At 33.8% G+C, this 23,088-nt stretch overlaps 2 protein-coding genes across 2 annotated transcripts in view; one reads left to right on the top strand and one right to left on the bottom strand.

Annotated features, from left to right (window-relative positions):
• Positions 1 to 17,831, bottom strand: LOC117122758 (HORMA domain-containing protein 1-like). Its single transcript, XM_033268502.1, has 19 exons — positions 17,730 to 17,831; positions 15,091 to 15,197; positions 14,517 to 14,661; positions 14,032 to 14,132; positions 12,939 to 12,959; positions 12,471 to 12,497; positions 11,921 to 11,988; positions 11,253 to 11,404; positions 10,991 to 11,094; positions 10,555 to 10,565; positions 10,037 to 10,184; positions 9,522 to 9,609; positions 8,181 to 8,275; positions 6,890 to 7,006; positions 5,909 to 6,141; positions 5,354 to 5,507; positions 3,346 to 3,468; positions 2,409 to 2,492; positions 1 to 1,436 (listed from the first exon to the last, which is right to left on the bottom strand). Exons 2-19 carry the CDS (start codon positions 15,133 to 15,135, stop codon positions 1,332 to 1,334), a joined length of 1,821 nt encoding a protein of 606 aa, XP_033124393.1. The 5' UTR covers positions 15,136 to 15,197; positions 17,730 to 17,831; the 3' UTR covers positions 1 to 1,331.
• Positions 17,832 to 20,795: 2,964 nt separating this feature from the next.
• The window catches only part of LOC117122757 (importin-7-like), a gene marked incomplete in the record, with an annotated part of 30,105 nt that continues 27,812 nt past the window's right edge, over positions 20,796 to 23,088 (top strand). The window contains 1 exon segment of the mRNA XM_033268487.1: positions 20,796 to 20,982. Coding sequence (XP_033124378.1) covers positions 20,899 to 20,982 — 84 coding nt within the window.

Raw genomic sequence — 23,088 nt, 5'->3', positions numbered from 1 at the left:
TGTTTACCAAATTTATTGTTGAGACCTAAAAAAAAATAATTACATAATGGAACTTTCTGGAGTGTCAATCAAACAGAACACTTAACCAATCAGAACAGGCATATGTTGTACAAGCGCTTATTTACATATGTTCACGTTGTCATTTTGCTGAACCTTAACTAGAGAATATCAAAGGGGGTGGGGCTTAGCTACAAGGTACATTGTGCCAAGTTAAATATATTATTACATAGTTTGTACTAATAATAGTAGCATGCAACAGAGTGTAATTTCAAAAACAGGTGGGTAGATGTTAACATTAATTTTTTTGTTTATATCTTCAGGGAATGATAACCTAACATCTGACAACAGGAATTAAGTTTAAATATCAGAATGTCAACAACTGTCTGTCAAAGGGCTGATTATAAAGCCACACTGTGTGCGTTCCCTTTTCTAACATTTTAGTTACATAAAAAAAAAGAGTAAAAAATGAAAGCATAATGTTTTACCAAAAAGAGAACATCTTTGATAAAGGAAGTAAATAATAAATAAAACTCACCATGAAAAATCTAAATATGCCACTCAACATATCAAGGAATTAAATTTTACTTACTACATTAATACTGAAATGCATGTTGGGGTAGAGGCTTAGGTAAGTTAAAAGCTGATTTACAACAGTCCACACTTAGCCACCAGTTTGCTTTAGGCTTTATATGTGCACCATAATTTGTAATGGTAGTAACTGACTGAATAATTCTTTATATTTGAATATAAAAAGGGTTACTTATTGAAAAATATTGTATTGTAGTCTTAAAAGTAACCCAGAGAGGTAGGTTGAATGAGCGATCTGCAAAAACATGACAAAACAATATATTTGTATTAAATTCAGTGCAAAAAAAAAAAAGGAAAAAAAAAAGAGATCAGAATTCAATTTTTAAAAACATGCTAACAAGCTTAATAAAAACTTTCATAAATACTTCTATGAAAATACTTCATAATAAAAACGGATGCATTCATGAGAATATCACTTGACTACTGCATATATATTATCTGTATTTCAATTTTATGTTCAGTACGGTACACACTGTAGAAGATATTGATTGAATTGTCATTCTGAAATATCAATCATGAAATTGACTTCATAATGTTTTCAAATAAATAACATTTTTATATAATATATATTTTTTTAATGTAAAATTTATTATAAACTTCAGAAATTTCATCAACAAGAATAAACATATTTACATTTGAAAAACCCATTGTAACAATATGCAAGCATATCACTTACAGATGTATTTGGGGGTACTATGATTAACCTGTCGCTGACCTCTGTAAAACCTGTAGGGTGAGCATCATTAAACTGCCACAGACTTCTTTGCAATGCTTGCTTTTCGTCGTTTTCTACCTGGATTTACAACTTGTTCCATGTCCTGGCTATTACATAGTTCAAATTCGTTTTGCTATATAAAAATTAAAAAAATAAAAAGTAACAGAAAATGAGTCTGAAAAAAACATCCACATAGTTTTCATAACTGTTGTTAGCATCATTATCGCTATCATTATTATTGTTTGATACTTTATTTATTATTATTATTATCATTATTTACCTCATCATGGTGATAATCACATTTCTAATAGGAGAATACATTCCTTGGCTTTCAATTACAGAATTTATTGATGATTAGATTGTGTTAGAGCCAATGAAACGAAAGACTTACTCCTTTTAGTTGGGAATTGGGATATATTGGGAGACATACCCTACTGTACTGTGTGTATTGGGATCTTGTGGAAAAACAATTTTTGATTGGTATACCATTAATAAATCCAGTAAACTACATTATTAACATTATTACTTAATATCAGAATTTGTATAAAATCATAAATTCTATCTCATAAATATGCAACTTCCGGAATAACATGAAGAACAGATGGTTTGCTTCATTGGATGACTGACCCTGACATCATTAATATCAGAATAATTTGTATAAAATTTTTAATTCTTTTTTGATTATTATCGTTGTCAATCATTCCTTATAATAATCAGGGCTCAAAACACATGAAGATTGTTCCGGAAATATTAATTTCAACAAAATCCGTCGTTACATTTCCTACAGAGATATGAAAAAAAAAAAGTTTTCCTAAAAAAAATGTGGAGGTAAAGTAATATGCCAAGTTTATCAAGGATAACATTTGGGACACCAGCCAAAAGGGTTTGCATATTAAACATAAAGTGATAAATGTATTTAAAAAAAAAAACATTGATATTAGAGAATCCTTTATGCTCAGTTGGGGAAATTATTCAAGAGTCTTACTTATAGAATACTACAGAAATGAAAAATAGCCAAATCTCTTATAACTATGTGGAAAAAAAGATTTTTTAAATATTGCTTATTATTGTAATTTGTATTGGTTACTTGATTATTGGTACTTACATTGTCTACCGATACAGCAACCTTACGAGGGCGCTTCCGGTCACTAGAAGTTTGGCTATTCTTCAACCTTGGACTGTGACGAACCTATAACGACATTAAAAGTCATGTTATTAAATGTGACCAGCTCTGGCAAAAACCAGTCATCTGGTGGGGAAAATTCAAAATTGAGTTTTTGGTATTTTGGATTCTGCATGAATTCTTTAAAACAATGTTTAGACTGATAAAAAAAATTCTTTGTGTTGGCCACGTTTTGGAAAAATCCAAAAAATGAGTAGGTCGGTAGTACCATCTTATTCCAGCATTTTTAGCTCATTAAAAAAATATTTTTCGATGTGAAAAAAAAAAAAAAAAAAACTAAAATGCCAACTCTCAATTTTGAACACTTTTTGTGGGTCAGGCATGGTCAACACAGTAATTTTTTTATTTATAAGGCCTTATTTGATGGACATTGGTTGAGTTTTATGCAAAGTTATTAAAATTAAATTCATTGGATATCGGCCATGTAGGTTTTGAGAAAACAGCTTCGAAAGACTCCAAAATCAATAATTTATTATGAAGATTTGTATTTTAAAAATAATTCTAATAAATTTTTCAGTTTGATTTAGTGAATGATTTTTTGCAGAAATGTTCCTCAATATATCTCCTTTTATAAAATGCAAAAAACCTGAAAATACAGTTTAAAATTCTAATTCTCAAACGTTTTGGGTGCTTGTGCTAAATTAGAAATTGCGACAAACAGTGGGTTTTTGCAAGTCAGTCACAATTATTATCATCATCACCATCCCACCACCAACAGTAGTTTATTATGTTCTATGGATTTTTTTATAGATAGAAGTAAAATAAACTTGTGTAGATGTACTGGTAGAGTATCTGCAAGATTGGTAGAGTATCTGTGATTGTTATATTCAGCAAGATTCTTATTTGCAAGAGACTTTACCTTATCTTCCCTGATATGTGACAGGTCAGTTTTTTGAGACAATTCAAATGAATTCCTCTGTGATCTAGTCATTCTCCTTTCTGTAAGTTCAATTTCTTCTGTTCTTTGAGCCAACAGCTCAACCTAAAAAAATCCATAATCATGTTTATTAATAATAATAATAATAATAATACACATTTTTAAAGCGCCTATTAAAGCAAACAAAACTGGCTTGTCACCGGCGCTGGAGGATGTTAGAAAGAAGTTGAACTATTTGAAGAGGAATGATTTAAGAGTAGATTTGAATAATTGCGGACACATATATGATTTCATTTTTATGATCTAAAGGTAAGCAAGTTTTATGTAAGGTGATGATGTACATACATTCACTTGATATTTTGCCTTCAGCAATAAGGCATATCCATATTTGAAATAACAGTATTTTAAACTTAACATTTATTTTTTTATATTTCAGTATCTTAAGAAAAAAATGTATGTACAGCTGTAAAATATAAGCCTAAACAGAGTTAGTAAAATTAACACAGAAATTACAGATTGCATTTAGAACTGATAATTAAGAAGAGGCCTTTAAATCTAATTAAATATTAGATAAGGCCGATATGATTAGTTAATGCATTTTTGGTCCATCATAAAATGTTGGAGATTAGGCGTACAATAAACATACAAAAACACATTAACAAAGGTATGCCAAATAAGGTAAATAAAAAATTGCACCATATGAAATCGTGATTACCAAAAGGAAATTCCTGCACTTAATTTAGATAATAAAATCCTACAAATATCCAGTACTTGTACTGAATCAGGTTTGTCAACAATGAGTAAATTATTTATCAAACAATGAACACTGCATGTGTGTGTTGCATGTAGTGTGAAAAGTGATTTTTCTTAACTTTATATTTATGATGATTCAACAAAGTTAAGTAACTGTATGGGTAACAAGGAGTCCAAAGTTGGGAGAAGCTACTTCAGGAAGATTCAATAAAATTTGTATAATCAGCTTTCTTGGTTTTTTTTTTTTTGTTTTTTTTCTATGCAGTGATACCTATGGTTAGGTGACTTCAGGAAGACAACTGCAGTAGTAGTAGTAAAAACAATATTAAAGAATCTTCTTGTATATTGATTATGTGGGAGATGGGTTAGGTTAGTTTGCTGGAGATATTATTTGCAGGCTCGAGTGACTGAGTGTACGGTCGTTCCATGGCAAAACAACATAGCTATTATATTTTTGTGCAGTTACGTTGTTTTGCTTTGGAACAGCCACCCTGCGCGATTTCTGTACGACTCCAGCAACTCTCGGAACACTGTCTCACACGTCTAAGAAACTAAGTTTACGTTTCACAAATAGTACTGTACTTTATGTTTGATGTAAATTTGTACATATGCCATGGGTCTTATACAGTATATATAACAGTTGTTATCTGTGCCTATGAAATATATTTTTAGCATATTTGTCATCAGATTGGGACTGAATCTCGTGACAATTTGAGTGGAAGACCAAAGTCTTTGTGTGTCAAATGCTCAAAAGTGTCATTTAGATGTATAACCTGCACTTTACATAATACTCTGGAATTTCAATAATTTTTATTTGCAAAACAGATGTTATTATAATTGTAATTAACCAGCCATAACAATATTACAGTAATTATGATATTATGATTGAAATTGAAATGAACTGCATAATAAACTGACCATTAATATTAAACTTATTCAATCTGCATGTACAGAAACGATAAGACAAATCGTAGGCTTTCTGAATAGTAAATTGTTTTTCACAAGGCTGTATTTATCCCTGCTCATGTAGTAGCCAATTATTATACTGTTGGCCTCAGGCATAGCAATTTATAGCTGTATTAATATTTTTTTTAAATTGAAATTTTCAATACAGTATTTACGTTTTAGAATGTAGAGGAAATGTAAGAAATTCCATAAAATGTACTACTAATACTTACCGATATGATATTCTATTGAAAATACATACTCATAAAATTTGATTGGACATAATGTTTACCTGATTTTTCGCCTCACGACGTCGGTCTTTAAGTGGTGCCTCACCATTTTGATGATCGGTACCAGCATCCTTTGAATTCAGCGACTGTCCTCTAGTGAAGTACTTCTTGAAAGCGTCCTCTCTCAGCTTCTGTTTGTCCATTATTTTTCCAAGTCTAGAAACAGATAATTTATAATGATTAACTATTTGTAAAAGTGCTTTAGTGCAGTAAGAACACATTGGTTTCATTGAGGTCGAAATTTCAATCCTCGGCTGTGAATTTCGCTTGGTCCTTGAGCAAGGCACTTTATCTGAATTGCTTCTCTCCACCTACGAGTATAAATGGGTACCTGTCTGGTAGGGTTAGAATGCCAAATGTGCTGATTACCTGCTGTAATATTATGTAATACTCCCCCCACCCCCCGGTGAGCGAGTTCTTGTTCTATAGGTGCTTAATCCAATGACCGAGGTAATAATAATGCTAAGCGCATAGAGGTCTTAGCATGACACACTATAAGTCTACCTTACAGTATGTTATTATTAATATAAATTTCTAAAATGTTGAGGGCTACAAACCTTTTACCCTTCTCCGCATTCTTACAATAACCTTCAATTTCCAAGCGGTTTATCAGGCCTTGAGCAACAGTAATTTCCACATCAAGTCTCTTCGCTAAGGCAGGAGCAAGCATACGACCCATCTCTACAGCTGATAACAATGTCCTACGCCAGAGACAGGTTGACTGGACAATGATAGGTGACTGGCCAACCAGGTACGGGTCAGTGAGCTTTAGACTGTTTGGATCATTAACCTGAAAGACAAAGAAAACAAAAAACAAAATTTGTAAAATTCTTCAGAATAACAGTTGCATGTCCTTTAGACTCAGACTCACTTTATTGCATTCTTTTACGGAAATTTGTTGCTCGTATACATTTATAACATTATTAGAACTATTAAAATTGAAAATTATTATTATTTATTATTGCTTATTTTATTTTTTATAACATTATTAGAACTATTAAAATTTATAATTAATTTTTATTTTATATTTGCATAACATCTTAATTGCTGAGCTTCATACAATACTTTTAAAAACACAAACATCCTGAATTGTCTGACCTATGGTTGTAAAGCAGAGCATTCTTATATATAGATTTGCCATCCCAAAATGTTAAACTGAGTAATTAGCATAAAAAATGTGGCAGTATTGTACACTTTAGTAAAGAGAGGCTCATAACATTGGCAATAGTAAGTTGATTACAGTAAATGACCTAAAATTTTAAAGGTTATAATGTCACGGAAAGAATATATAACACATTTTCCTGTTTTGGTGACTGATGCTAGTTTTGGCATCACATGCCCCATGTGTCTTACCATGGTAAAGGTATGTTATATTCAATGGAAGTATTCCAAATTTTCAATTTATAAATTGACTTTTTAGGTGGAAATCATAATTGTTTTTAATTTAAATTTAAACAAAATTATTTAAAACAAAAACAGATATAGCAAATGATTTCTCTATGTTAGGAAAGTTGACAAATAAGGCAAAAACTTCATACATTGACACAGAGATTGCAGAGATGCTTTTCTGGCGCTTGATCCTCATCAATAACTGCAAAGCACACAGCATGCTGCCAAGACTTACATGACTCACACTGTATCATCAACCCATCATCCTAGAAAACACAATAATCAAAAGAAACACAACAAACAATTAAGAATGTGAGACAAAATACAGATAATGCACAATTCATCATATCATATCAATGATTACTGCAGCTACTAATTAAAAAGCACTTCGGGGAGGAGGGGGGGGGGGTTGGTGGTAGGTGTACCTAGATAAAAATCTGAGTAGGGGTTGGGTGATGTGCACATTACTGAGTGGAAAGGGGGTCTGGTGCTTTGTTTAGACTGCTTCACCATAAATACTGGTACATGGAATTGAAATAAAAAATTTAGCTTGTTTTGGAGTACTATGCTTTCCTCTTCATTTCTTCTTTTTTTTTTTTTTTGTTGAGGGGGGGGGGGGCGCTAGCCCTGCTGCTACTCCTGGATTCGCCCCGGATCAATCCTTTCAAAATCAAATGAAACAAATGTTAGATCTATCTTTTTACCCTGATAAAGTTCAGCATGAGGTAATACAACCTTTTATAAATTTTATTCACTAATTGTGCATCAGATATCTTACCTTGATGACTATAAACGACTAGACAAGTCAGCTTCTATTTCTGTTTAAAATCACAGTTGTCTCGCTCCTCAAACACAACTCCACAGAGACACACAGAGTATATAAGGTTTGTCAAGACATCCATACATTTTATGACCAGCATGTAGCAAGCAAGTCCAGTAGGACATGACAACTTCAATGCAATTCAAAAATGCTCTAGACCATTCTTTGTTCCCAACTCAATTCATATAACAATTACAAAATATACAATGAACAGTGTTTCTAAACTAGGGTGATACTTTATGCAATTCTTATGTCTTTTATTCTTATGTCTTTTTTATATATAATTTTATAATTATTCGGGTGAATTTTTGTTGCATATGTTCTACGTGCATTTAGATTTTAATTCTAAAAGATATTATGCAACAAATTATGAAATTTTATCTATGATTTTCTGTAAATTTTAATATCGATAATAGGAGCAACAGACACTGAAACCCAGTTTGCATTTCGGTCTCTCAACCTCAAGGTCAGGGGTTCGAGTCTTCACTGTGCATTTCGTTGTGTCTTTGGAGAATGCACATTACCTACCTATGTTTAGTCAAATCTGTCATTTGTGTTTTTCGTTAAATGCATAAGGTTTGCAGAACAGTGTTAATATTACACTAAAATCTGTGACCAACCTCATTGCTTTCACATGGACACCGTACAGGGGCATCTTCCAAAGCCGATTCATAGATTTCAGAGCCAGATGGAGAGGTAGCATCTTTGCGTTTACCTAAATAATAAATAAATAAATATCACAGGTTGTTAATAATGTCAAAGTATGTGGTTAAGCAGTAAGGCTTACATATTGCAGGATCATGTATCTACAGTAGACAACCCCGGGGGAAACTTTCTGTTTATGATTGTGCCAATAGTTCTTTACAAAGTTTTAAAAGAAAGTTTGTAAGGTTGCTGTTGTGTCTTTGGCTGACTAAATACTGTACCTTGCTAAAAGTTGGCACAATGAACCTTTCCGCTTAGCCCCGCCCCCTTGGGAATTGTTGCAAAGGTCCCACAAAACGAGCATGTTAAAACCGTGTTAAAACATACGCAAACACATATGTCTTTGGAACAACACATGTGCTTGTTAAGGCATGCGTGTAATCCTGGCTCTGTTCTGATTGGCCAGCTGTTAAGTTGATTGACATCCTGTAGGGTCCATTAATATGCAGACAGCAAAGATGCACAAGATACCACAGTGAAACATAGGCACACCCTGTTCCATGCATATTGAATCTTGCTACAAAGGCTCGGGAGCTTTTACTGGCCTCTTGAGGGCTATTTTGTATCCAGTATCTAAAGACATATTATTAATATGCTATACAAGGGTATGCATTTTCATCATCTTCATCACCATCACCATTTATTCAAGTCAGCATTTTTCCTCTTACAAAGGGTTATTGACTTTCACGCCATGATGACAATTGTCGTAGACAGGTGCAGCCTTTGGGCTGGTTGCTGCCCTTGTTGTTTGTGTCATCATTTTGCTATTGGAGCGTTAATTTCTTTTACAGTGAGCCTGCCCAGGCATACCACTAACCCATCACCCTAGTGGAACGGTGGATGCCTGTTGGTTCCTCAATGAACTCATCCGTGCATAACAGGTTTTATTCTTAATCTTACCTTGGGTCCACACACCTTCCTCACCAGAGTTGCCCCTGGTGGGTGAGCCGGTTTAGTCGCCGACTGTCCAACCATGAACAGGTAGTACTGGTTTACATGATTACCAGTAGCAGGTAGAACTTGACCAATAGCAGACAGAACCTGACCTGACCTTCATTAACTTTCATTAACGAAATATCCTTTCTAGGAAAAATGTCCTCAGGCTCCTGAATATTGTACTAGTTTGGATATGCACCAGCATCATCACCACAATTATCATTTTGCTTTGCAGAAACTACTTATTATGACATTCATAAGATTTGTATTTGTCACAAAGTTTTCTGGCACTAATAAATTTATAGGGCATGGTAACATACCAGGAACAGCTGGACTTCCCTCCGGCACACCATCACATTCAACTGGGTGCTCTATTTCTGATGTTTTTGTTTCATCCATGATACTTTCCTAAATACAAATAACATTAATATTTTACAATTTTGTTAGGAAAATTAAAAATAAAATAATAAAATATGACTTCTGGAAAAACAATGTAAAAAAATTAACGTTTTGCAAATTGGCTAATTAAATATGAAAATTATTAGCCGTATTGAAGTTTGATTAACACAAAATACAAACAGAGAATTCTAATCCATAACTTATTGGCTACTTTAGACTGGACATATTTAGCCAAATTCAGCTTAGGTTAGGCACAGTACACCTATTCCAATTAATGCAGGTAGGTCAGTATTACCATTTAGCTTCCGAAGAAGTGTGTTTAAAAATCTTGAGATGTTAATCATGCACATCTCAGAAATTTGTTACCACTTGTTACATTATTTTACATTTTGCTATATGTTGGGTATGATGTATTGACAAGATTCACATAACTAACCTCAACATCCATAGCTTGTTGTTCGTCTTGTTGACAATCCGTCTTAGCATCTTCCAACTGTCCCTTCACTACATTAGCATTCTCATCCTCTTCTTCATTGTCTTTCATTTCAAACTGCTTTCCATCTGTCTTGATACGTAATTTGACGCTAAACAACCAATTTTCATTATTATTTTTATACCAAACATACCTAATGCCGTTAGTATTACAATCCTTTAGCTGAGATACAAGAACAGCAGAAGGAAATGAACTAGGCCCCAAGAATCTGTGATTTAACATACACAATTGTGGATGTCACAAGATTATAAAACTGAGAAATATGATACTAAATATTGTGGATGGACGAAGCTCTTACTGGTTTACCAGGTAGCTCAGACACGAAGAGACCCTTAGGAGAGAAGCAAGCTACTGTAAGAGCTAGTCCACACATCAAGTGCTTTGAGACTGTTTCAGTATAAAGTGCTATATAAATCCAACAACGTTAAAAAACACATTGAAATTTAATAATATATACTTACGTATGGAAAGACTAAGTTACAAAGAGGCAGGAAAGCATGTGGAGAAAAATATTTGAAATCATTAATAAAAATTATTGATGTTACAAAGTCTCAAATGTTAAAAGCTATCGGCATACGCAATCCGTAGTAATGCCACTGTGAAGTCCACAGCGGCTTTTGATACGGGATGATTTGTACTACTACTAGTATGCTTAATTTAAGGATGCTGGACAATTCGTGCCACTGGAGAGAGAGAGCTCAGAATTTGACAATGCCATTAAGAAAATCAAAGGAGATTTTGGATGCGGACAATTTATACCACTGGACACAGCCACAACCATCCTTAAATGAAGAGAAATTCTATTTGATCAACATTTTAATATTAAAACAATAAAACTTATTTTCTTCTGCTTTTTAGAACATCATTCTACAACGACAATTAATTGAATTAAGTTACCGTTGCAACATCTCCAACTCTGATGTTTATGGGTTCCTCCTCAAATCTGAAGGCATCAGCACTGCCTGCTTGAAAGCCTGGTGGTTGGTACTCGCTTGGAGTAACTACAGAATTTCAATGAAAAACCCCAAAAAACTTTAAGCTATCACAATGTGTGTGGGAGTGTGTGAGGGAGCAAATCAAAAGTACTAGCTACGGGGACTCTCTTTGACTTTAAAAACTACAAAATCACAATGAAAATACATGAAACAGATCACCTTACCATCATCATAGAAGAACAACTTCATTGTCATCATGACATCATCAGGGAGCGATTTCAGAGACTGTGTAAGCACTATGATAGTTCTCAGAAGTCGAATGGTAGCTTTTTTGGTCTCTTCCTCAGTTTTCGCTCCTGTTACTTTTTTGTTATTTCTTCAAAATAATATTTTAAAATGTTGACATTTGAAGAATATATACATGGAGTTAGTTGTAGTATTGATGGTGGAGGTCTCCCTTCAATTAATAATCCATTATATTTTGAAATTTCTGTCTCATCCAACAAAATTATCAATTACAAATGGGACAGGTACTTTCATGGTCTTAATTGGCTTTGTTCCCTAATTAGAAAAATACTTATAAAGAATAACGGTAATTTTGCATCTGATGAAAAGCTAATACTGTTCATAAAAAATATGTTATCAGGGATATACAATCAACCATGGGCACTTCTAATTGTTGTAAATAACTTGTGTTTGTCACTTAATTATATGCATATCTTAAAGCGCAAAAACAGTTTGAATATTGGAGTATGCTACTACTAATGCTATAGTGTGAACACATGTAGGTGTTATGCTTCTTTGATTTGCGGCACAACTTTATCAAGCTTGATATGGTGCTACCACAGTTTACAATTCAACTTGCTTATATTTTGTACTACTGTATTCTCACCTGTAAACATTGATACTTGGTCCATCATCATTATAACTGAACTTAAATGTATATGATTCAATTACAGTCTGAAAAATATACAGCATAGTACTCTCTATCACAATATTTTAATCATTATCAAATTCATAATCATCATGATCATCAACATGATGGTGATGATGATTGAGTTGTCGTCTTCTTCATTACCATATTTATGTTAACACAATGCGATAATAATAATAATAACAATAATAAACCATTTTTAAAGCGTTCCAAACAAAGAAGTCTCAGAGCGCTAGCATCATCACCATCTACTTTAAATTCATTACCATCATCTACTTATTCATTTTTCATAATGTAGTAATTTATAACAATTATCATCATAATACATCACAATCATTCATTATCATGAATGTCGTCACAGCCATCATCTTCCTCGCCATCATTATCAATGTCATCAATATGATCAATGTCATCAACATGACCATCACAGTGATCAGTATATACAGTATGCCTTAAAATAAGGTTTAAATATTTATCAATACCATTCTTGTTATTAGATGACACCTACCTCAGGATGATTTGGATCAACATATATCTAAAAGAAACAAAATGATATATACATTAAGTGTACTTGAAAAAAAAAAAAAAATCTGTTCTATCTGGCCATTGGTGCTATGTAAATACTGTATAATAGATCAATTTTACTATTATTGTAACTATATAAAGTGGCATGTTCAAACCTCAAAGGAATCTGACAAATTATAAAATATGTTAAAAGAGTTTGATTTTAGTATGTTAGGTTGTTAGGCCTGTGATGTTATAGAAAAAGTAAACTCATGTCGACACACCCAGTATCTTACTGGTGTACAATAAGCACACATATGTTGTGGTCTATCATTTTTATAATTAGGAAAACTGTGCACAGTAGTGGCTGGAGAGATACTGTAGGATTTGTACGTATTGTTAAATGGTGAGTATTGTGAATTGGTTATGCCTGAAACAGTTTGTCAAAGGAATTATTATATAGTTTACTTACCCCAATGACTATTGTTTTTAGCTAAACGAAAAAAAAAAGAAAGAATTAATAAGTGTAAGTGAAATATAACAAAAAATGCAAATGAAGAAAAGAACACAAGACAAGTCAATAATAAGTCTTTAAAAAGAAATTGTACTCATTTACATAAATTAGGAGTATTTTTGGATTACATATAAAAACACACGCTGATATTGAACATCAGTTTAGACGGTCTTAAAGCTTAGCCGACTTTAATCGTGATGTCAATACTGATCTACGATTATAGACCATTGCTATACCACGGTCTGACCAATTAGCCGTCTTTAATTTTGAAGCCTACTCAGGAGGCTTCTAACGGTCTTAAATCATTTTCATCATGGCTTTACAAATACTAGACCTAGGCCTAGATTGTCGAAGACTTAGAATCGAACAATGAATATTCCGCAAACTTCTCAGCATCTGTAAAAACTGGTCTACGTTTGTTTACGTTCATTTTGATAAATATGTATGTTGTGAGCAAGCGTAACAGTGCTCTCAATTTTATGTTACCAGGGAGTGCTTGTTTGCTTTTCAATACTCAAAGCGGCCTAAGCAAAGAACGTTTTATAGCAATGGTCTTAGCAGAGTGACTTTAGTAAGACCGTCCAAGGGATAAGGCCGGATTTATTTGAGGAGTTAAGACTACCAGTTAAGCAGTAGCGTATCTAGGGGAGGGTGCAGGGTGGTGAACGCCCCACCCCCCAAAAAAAATTACTGTCAAGTAGTTAAAAATCCCCTAATATCATCATATTTTGCGAATTAGCACCCCTCAACTGATCATCGAGCACCCCCCCCCCCACCAGCCTTCACCTTCCCGTTTTATAGCAATCTGCCCCAGGAAATAAATTCATCTGGATCGCTGGATATATTTCTTAAGTTTTAAATGATCCAAAAAGAAAATATTTAAATAAAAAAAATCTGATACTAATGCCAGGCTCTGGAGGAAATTTCTTTTTTGATATGTTTTGTATCTCATTAACCATTCCCAAGTTTGTATAACATATCAAAAATTGGTTTCCTCCAAAGCCTGGCTTTAAAATAAATCAACACCCAATTTATCAGAAACATCACTTACATATTTTTTGTCAAGAGCATCAAAGCAACCTTTGACCCACTGAATGACCTGACAAGCCCCAGGGCATGAGCTGTCATCTCGGAGCACCTTCAGTTTTATATCTGAAATGAAATATTAAGTTTTAAGTACGAAATCAGGGTAAGTTTTTTTGGCAAACTGGTTCTTTCTTTTTTTCTTAATCATTTGCACTATACCTTTGGTAGGTAAAAGATTGGTAATCACAGGGCTAAAATACATGTTAAAGAATATGAATATAAAGTATATTCACGAATAGATATTTTAATACAGTTCTGTATAATAAACTGGGGGGTAAATGGTATCCCTCTCATATTAACCGTTGCTAAGTCTTTTTGTTTAACACCCCTTACATATCTTAGAAAAATCAGTTGTAAAACATATCAAAAAAATTGTATCCTTCAGATTCTGGCTTTAATATCTTTATATGCTCTTTAAATAATATTGTCTTAATTGGATTTGTACAATACCTTCTAGGCATCGGTCACCATATGCATGCTCGGGAAAAATAGCTCTCAGGTATGTGATGTTAGAAACCGCCACTGCTAATAGTTTCTTAACAAATAGAGCTGACTGTGTTTCAGAAACTTGCTTGGAAGGGAACATTTTTGACCACTGTAAATACAGTATATCAATTACCAATAAAGCAATTAGTATAGTTGCTAAAGAAGCAATACAATTAAACATTATTTATGATTAATTTTATTTAATTACTCATAAAAAGCAATTTGGAAGTGGTAAATTATTTGCCATAATTTACTGTAGTCCATCAAAAACTTCTAACAACCAGTACATCATATCCAGTGCCAAAAATCATTCCATAATTTTTTATCATTAAAAAAAACCATACCACTTTCCGGTATTATATGGTTTGGTAAATAGGCCTACAAAATGAACTGTTAATGAGTATTTTGTTTGTGTTTGTTGGCACACAAGTCACCTTTTTAAGACTATTCAGTCTTGTTTACTTGGTCATGTTTAAATTATTTGGCGCATTTAAAAAAAAAATTGATAATAAAATGTAATAATTGTACTACCGCCTACCTCACCAGCCTTTACCTCAGGCTTAAATGCTGTCGCTACTGCCATTGTTGATACTTATAAAACAGCAGTACTGATAATGATGATTATTGGGGTCCACCTCTCATAGCCTAGGAAGATTTAATTGAGAAAAAAATTCTGAAGCACAAACAGAATGGCTTAAAATGTCATGTTAAATTATCAAATCAGTTGAATAATTTTGTGCATTACACATCATTAAAATCCAGTGGCAGATTCAAGGGGCCCCAACTGACCCAGGACACCCTAACTTTTTAGATATTAATTTAAAAATGAAAAAAAAAAAATGAAAAAAATACTGTATATTCAAATTTAGGTTTGAGAGGGCCATTTCTGGCCATCTAGAGGCACTCCCTGGTCCCCCTCTATTTCAAATTCCTGGATCTGCCACTGCTCAGCCATGGGCTGTCTGATTTATAAGAGGTGGCCACCTTAATCTTAAACCTAGGCTATATTTTAGTCCTGTGCATTTTATCAAGGTTTAGCTGGCCAAAAAATATTAAGTAATTTGGCTAATTCAGTGTGAAAATAATTAGCCAAATAAAAATTTGATTACCGTCACAATCAGATTGATTTAATTTTAGGATTACTAGGCCTATGTTCATTTATTACTAGTTAGGCCTCGATAATCCGTATTATGTGTTCATGATCTTTGGGCCACTGGTAACCAAACAGTACAGTAAATGCTGTATGCAGTTGTGTCACTGCAACAAATGTTTGCATGGTAAGGAATGAGCTTTGATTTTTTTTTCTCCACAAAATGAATGATAAATTTAATTATAAATAAATTATTGTATAACCTTTTTAACATAGGCTAGGGCCTAGGCCTAGGGTATCCTTTAATATTTATAATGAATAATATACGATGGCCCGTTATGATTTTTAAAATAACATGTCAGACAGAAAATCAGCCCAAAAGCTTATCTTATTTCTGTTGGTTACGCACTGCTGATTCGCAATGTTTGTCATCGCTTCAAGATGTCTACTGATTTGTGAAAAAGGCCTAGGTCTGGCCTGTGACCTGTACGTCACTATTTACTAGACACCTAGGATATTGTATGGCCAGCCTAGACCCTATATTGAGGCTCGGCCACAAGCCAACTCGGCCACAAGTCAACTCGGCCACAAGTCAACTCGGCCACAAATCAACTCGGCCACAGGCCAACTCGGCCACAAGTCATTTACTGGTACCACAATTTGAAGGAGTAATTCATCAAGTATAAAACAATTCTTTAAGTACCATATTACTATACTTGTTATAATTATTGCTGTTATTATTGTTGTTATTGTTTTTATTACCGTTAGTTTTAATATTAGCATTAACATTATATACGGTATTGTTCAAATTTCTGCTGATATTATTATTACAGTACCATATAAATAATAAACAATTTTCGATTTATTATTATTATTATTATTTGTTAGTCTTAGTATTATTATTTTAATAATAGAAATTTAAAAAGTTATTGTTATTGGTGTTTTATTGGTATTTTTCTCATATTGTTAATAATAATAATAATAATAATAATATTATTATTAATATTATTATTGTTGTTGTCACCTTTATTATCGATATTATTACCCTATTATTATTAAGTAGGCCTAGTATTTAAGTATCATTATTATTATTATTACTAATTAGTATTACTATTATTATAAAAATAAACATTATCTTTAATTTATTATTGTTGTATTATTGCTATTATCACCTTCAATATCGTTATTATCATTAATTAGTTATTAAAATTGATATTTAAATAATATCGTTATTATTACCATACTAGTATTATTACTATTAGTATTGTTAAAATAAATATTACTATTATTGTTGTTGTTGTTGTTATCACCTTTATTATCGTCATAATGACTAATTAGTATTATTAAAGTAAATATTATTAATTTATTGTTGTTATTATTGTTTAATATTATTGAATATAAGTAGAATGTTGTGAGTAAACAGAAGATGAACACATTAATAAATAACTCTTTTTAATTCATAGGCAATAGCATTCAAATCTCTTTTGGTACTATGGTAGTGTGGTGGTCCTGTTTTACTAAAATATACTGTACTTTATTTTAATCATGATATTGAAGAAAAAGGATGCAAAAACTACAGAGATTTACATTAAATAACTTGTGGCCGAGTTGACTTGAGGCGGAGTTGACTTGAGGCCGAGTTGGCTTGTGGCCAAGTTGGGTGTAGCCAAACTTTTTGTGGCCGAGTTGATTTGTGGCAGAATTGACTTGTGGCCGAGTTGACTTGTGGCCGAGTTGACTTGTGGCCAAGGCCTAGGCTAGGGTCCCTTTCATCCAGACAGACCCAGATCAAATCAATTATTTTGTAAAACGAAAATAGTCTAAACTAAGACTAGGTAGGCCTAGGTAGTTCTATACTGCCTCTAGGCCTAGGCTATATTATGACCTGGGCCGAAACGACCTTACACCCCTAGCCTAGCCTGGTAACGCACCTTATCCCGAAACAAAACAAAGTCCTGACTTCTTCCTGTTCCGTCTGCTGGTTTACTATACTAATACTATTCGAGACTAGGTCCTACCTTTGGCGGGCAGGCAATGACGTTGTTTATACTCCTATTTATTATAATTATATATGGATTATTAAATACCAAATTTTTTCCCACGAATTAATTTTCAAGCCACAGCATACGATTTCCGTAAGAAGGTTTTCTTTCTAGGCTAAGCGCCTGCCCAGATTCTGTCGTCTGCAGCTTGCTGTTATAAGATTTTAAAGCTACCCGCTTTTAAACTCTCATAAACTATAGAGGGCGCTAGGTAAGTTTTTAAAACAACTAGGCCTTGGGGCATGGACGGAGAAATAAGCCTGATTGAAAACTTATGCCCATAATATAGTCATAATATGCCTATATACGATCATGATATGATGTCATCATGACCATAATTAGGCCTGTCAAATGCTTTTGTAAAATAAAGTTTGATAGTCTAGAAAGGGCTTAATAATAGGGATTTTTAAAGCGCATATTCAACCAAAATGTGGGTGCTCAATGCGGGCGTAAGACGATACGATACGAGTGGGTTCACTTTTAGATCACTTTATGGTGCACCCATTAACAATATACAATATAAACAAAGGAAAGCGAAAGATAGTTCAAAAACAACAAACGGATAAATAGCATAACAAAAACAAAACCAAGCGATTTACAGTAAAGTTTTACCCTTATTTGTATATCTAAAAAATTCTTACATAATTTAGTAAGTAAACTGAATGAAACACACTGAGCTGCACAAAAACCTGTACTTAGTAGTCGTGTGAAATTACCGGAACGTCGATTATTTATTTATTTATTTATTTTCTTTTTCTACGGACCAGGGCAGAATCAAAGTCAATTCAATATAATATTACAGCTTCTTGTACAGCTCATTGCGTTTCCAAGCAATATAAAGGTATTTTTTACAATATTTGTCGAAGATAAAACTTGCATCATTGTAATCAGAATCAACCAAATTGTATTTAAGGGGAAATTCATTATGGATAGACAGGTCATCAAAGAAAAGATGGTGTCTAAAATTTGCTAAACTTGAAGTAAACATCCCAAAATATATCAAGGTTGTATTCTCATTTTTAAGTTCCTGGAAAATTGTATCTCTAATATTTTTAAATTTTATTTATCATCTTCTCTTCCCTTATGCTTTTTTTCATTAAAATCTGTCTACAATACATTTTTCTTTCACCTTCAGTTACTTTTCCTTTTCTTTCTATTTCAGCTGATCACATCAGCGCTTATATATTCTTTTCTTTTCTCTCTTTTAATCTTTTCTTGTATTTTCCTTTTCTTTTAAAAATGTATCTTTTTCATATTGTACCTCTAACATTTTGAGTCACGTTGTTTTGTATTTTATGTCTTTTATTTTTTTTTATATTATTTTGCCTTGCGTGTCAAAGACAAGCAACAAGGGCGAACATAATATCTTCTTCTTTTGTTAATGGCAGGTGCTCCATGGGTGAGTGCAAAACTGCTTCAAAGTCATATGTGTCTGTCACCAACCCGGTATTTGAAATCGTCCCCATTGGGATTTCACGCCAGGAAATGATGGCATATTTTCACAAATAGAATTTGTATTTTTAATAATGTAGGTACAATTCATTCATGATATATCAAATCAATAGGATTGTAATCCAAATTATATTTCATAATTTAGGAGGCCTAAATTTTAAATAACCAATTTTTTTTTTTTTTTTTTTTTTTTTGAGTTTTCTATGGACGCACAATATATCATGAATAGAAATGACTAAGAAATGAGGGCTGGTACCCGGTACGGTATACTGGTATCACGAGAACACACACATATCCTATGGTTTAATGGCCAAAATTGAATAGTGTTTTTTCAGTATATATACGTACACTCAAACACCCACACACATATTTTTAAGAATCAAGAAGACAGTTGGTTTCAACCAAAATGTGTGTTTTTGTTTTGTATTTTTTCCCCTTTGGACGCACAATATATAACAGCATTATTAGAGTAATGACTCAGTGCAGGTACGTCTGGGACGGTAATCCTGAAGAACAAAAATCCCAATGGTCAAAATTGACAAGTGTTTTAAGTACGTGCACACACACACACACACACACACACCCACACACACACATCTATTTTAAGTATCAAGACTAACAAATCTTGTTTCAATCCATTTTTTTTCCTTTTAATTATTGAGTTTTCTATAATCGACGCAGCCAAGATATTATTAGCATGCATAGACTAATGACTCAGAAATCAGGGCAGGTACGGTGGATTGGAATCTGAAAGAACACACACACAAATCTCTTGGTTATAATACTCAGATTTGTTCAGTATACCAAGAGGTAAAGAGCACAAACACATTGTGTCTATTTTAAGAATCTAGAACAACAATCTGGCTTGATGTATGTGGCTCATAAGGTGTCAAAATATAAATTTACATAACATAATATTATTTTTTAGTAGGCCTACTGCAGTTATTGTGTTACGTACAAAAAAAAAAAAAATAAAAATAGGCGTCCCTGTAGGCCATAAGAAAAAAAAAATATTGTGTTGCCAAGCCTGATCGACCCAAAATGTACGACATTGAGGTTCGGCATTTTAGTTTTTGTGTATTTTCTACTTGTTAGGCATAAACAATTGGTAAAAAAAATCCTACCGACCATAGTGGCCTACACATTCCCGCCCCCCCCCCCCCCAAACGTGGCCAACACAAGTATACATTAATTTTGGCCTTAATGGGGGTTGAATAATGTGTTGATGATCCCGGTGTTGATTTTTACCATTTGGCACTCTAAAAAACTGTCCCGTATTCCCTTGGCCTTAGAGCTGTCCCCCCCCCCACCTCCACCGCCTAAACCCCTGGCCCGTTTTTGCCCGTACTGTTACAACAATTATTTTTAAAAATAAAATTTAGGGGGCAGGGGGTGCGATCGCACTCTGCATCCTGTGCATCGGCCCCATGCCTATTTAATAATATAAATAGTTACTGTGTTTTTGTTTTATTTAAAACTAATTGCTCTATGTAGGCCTAGGACGTGGATACTCTGGTTTCTGTATTAGAGAAACTAGAACAGTTCGTGTGGTGTATGGTGTGACCAACGTGTGGGTGACATACGCGTGCCTCATTGTGTGTCATCACTCACACTCAGTGCTGTTCACTGATGATTTCGTCACAACTCGTTTGCGCATGCTCTCTCGAGCTTACGAAATCTGCCATTCGCGCCGGGTTTTTTGCTACACATGTGTTATGTCCAATGAATTCTTCTTGTATTTTACCAGAAAAATACTGAAAAAATGGATGTTACAAAAATTGTAGAAATTCTGCAGGGAACTATACACCCTGACACACGTGAAACTTCCGAACAGCAGTTAAATGAGGTATTGTATTTTATTTAAACTTTGTGTTAATTCTCGGTAAATTTTAGCCTAGGCTAGCTTCGGCCAGGCGCAGGTCTAACCTAACAACCGATGGCTACTAGACTACTACTAGGCCTACGCCTAGGCTTATCCTCAGCCCTCGCTCACCTGCATGCCTACTACTAGTACTAGGCCCAGGCTCCTAGACATTATACTTACTAGGCCTAGGCAAGACTCTCACTGATATTTTAGTATAGCCTAGCTACCTAGCTACTTACATACTACTACTAATAATAATACTAGGTGTGCTATTAATACTACTAGGCCTATCCTAGAGTATAGAGGATAGGCCTAGGCCTACAGGCTACAGTACTATGATCAGCAGCAGGGTTTCTGGACAAAACGGCAATAAACCAAAACGGCAATAAGTCAAAAGGACCACCAGTCAAAACAGCAATGACCAAGATGGCAAAAAACCAAAACGGCAACACTTTTTGATCAGAAGGGCAATAGGCCTAGACCAAAACGGCAAGGGTATTCAACGGCAATCCAATAATAGGCCTAGGCTAGGCCTAGTAGGCTTTACAAATTCAATATTAAAAAGATTGGTGGGGGTGGGGGGAAGCGGAAACAATATTATTAAAGCAGTAAAACATTTAAACAAATAAAACTTTCAAATACAAACAAATGAAGATAAACAATTTATGTCATAAATGTAAAAAAATGCGAAATAATGATAATAAACATTAAAAGTGGGAAAAAGAGCCCATTGCAATATTCGATTTGCTTATTGGGACAATTTCAAAATGATTAAGAAAATTATAACTGTGGCCTGCGCCCGCTGGCGCTTGCTAGTCTTGGCATTAATTTTGCTCCTTGGCCATTTTGGTCTATGCCGTTTTGGTACTTGTCATTGCCGTTTTGGTTCATTGCCATTTTGGTTCATTGCCGTTTTGGTTTATTGCCGTTTTGACCCGCTACCAGCAGCAGGCATGATTAGGGAATTTTATATTTTTTCACTTCATTCATGATGGATTAGACTTGCCACAAGTCCCTTATTATTATTATTTCTTATCATTCTGGACAGTGCCACCATCAAGCAAGTTAATTTTAAGACAGAATAAGGAACATGTATGCAGGTCACTGATCTCTACTATGTATAATAGCTGGATTGCACATTGGCTGGTTTTAGTGAGGCCACCGACGCCATGTTGGGAGGCCTACGTATCATTTTAGGCCTAGCTCAGACTTGGAGATATGCCAGGCTTGAGTTAAGCCGGCTTAACTTTGCCGGGCGTTCAGACTAGCGGGTTTAGCCAGGCGAGAATTTGCATAATAATGAACCGTAACCAGGAAACATGTTTCAAAACATTGCTCGCGAAACGTACGTACGATCGCTCACAGCGTACGTAATTGAATGCTGATTGGTCATTCTGTTACCTGGAAGTCAATGCAAGACCCCCCGCAACAATTAAAGCCCGGCTTATGAAAGTTAAACACGGTGCCACGCCAGGCTTTGTTACTATAGGAACACAGCCTGGCATGAGATAAGCCACCTAGTTCAGACTGGCAGTTGGGTTTATCTGCCTAGTCTGAACTAGGCCTTAGACAAGTTTCTTTTGCATTTGTTTAAATTATTGTTAAAAATAACAATTCTTGCAAAACTTTTTAATAATAAATTTGAATTTAAAGTAATGATTATTACCATCTATCTATTGATGTGACTTTTTATGCAGTTTAAGAAAGCGCAAGCGAAGTTATTTGCGTTGTTAGGGATGAACGTCACTATAACAATGCGACTTAGATGGTTGGAAAAAAATTATTACGTTACATTTAAATTTATTAAGGAAAGTATTGCAAGAATCATTATTTTTAACTATAATTTAAACAAATGCCAAAATAAACTTTTCTAAAAAAAATTTTTTTTTGTACTGTAGACGTCCGAAAATGCATTTAAGACATTTTCATCTGAGCATTTTACAAGCAAAAACAAATGCCTTTAAAGCCCCATTCCCGGCAAAATTTCACTAAAAATTGACTTTTTTTAGAAAATATGCATTTGCATTACTCCAATTATTATAAATCATGGAAAAATATTGGCATGAATTTTAGTTTTACGCAAAAGAA

This window comes from Anneissia japonica, unplaced genomic scaffold (assembly GCF_011630105.1).
Source record: "Anneissia japonica isolate Jap-2015-1 unplaced genomic scaffold, ASM1163010v1 scaffold3032_len512176_cov184, whole genome shotgun sequence".
In the NCBI taxonomy this organism is placed as follows: Eukaryota; Metazoa; Echinodermata; class Crinoidea; order Comatulida; family Comatulidae; genus Anneissia; species Anneissia japonica.
The sequence above is the reverse complement of the archived record's forward strand: the minus strand, read 5'-3'. Positions and strand labels throughout refer to the sequence as shown.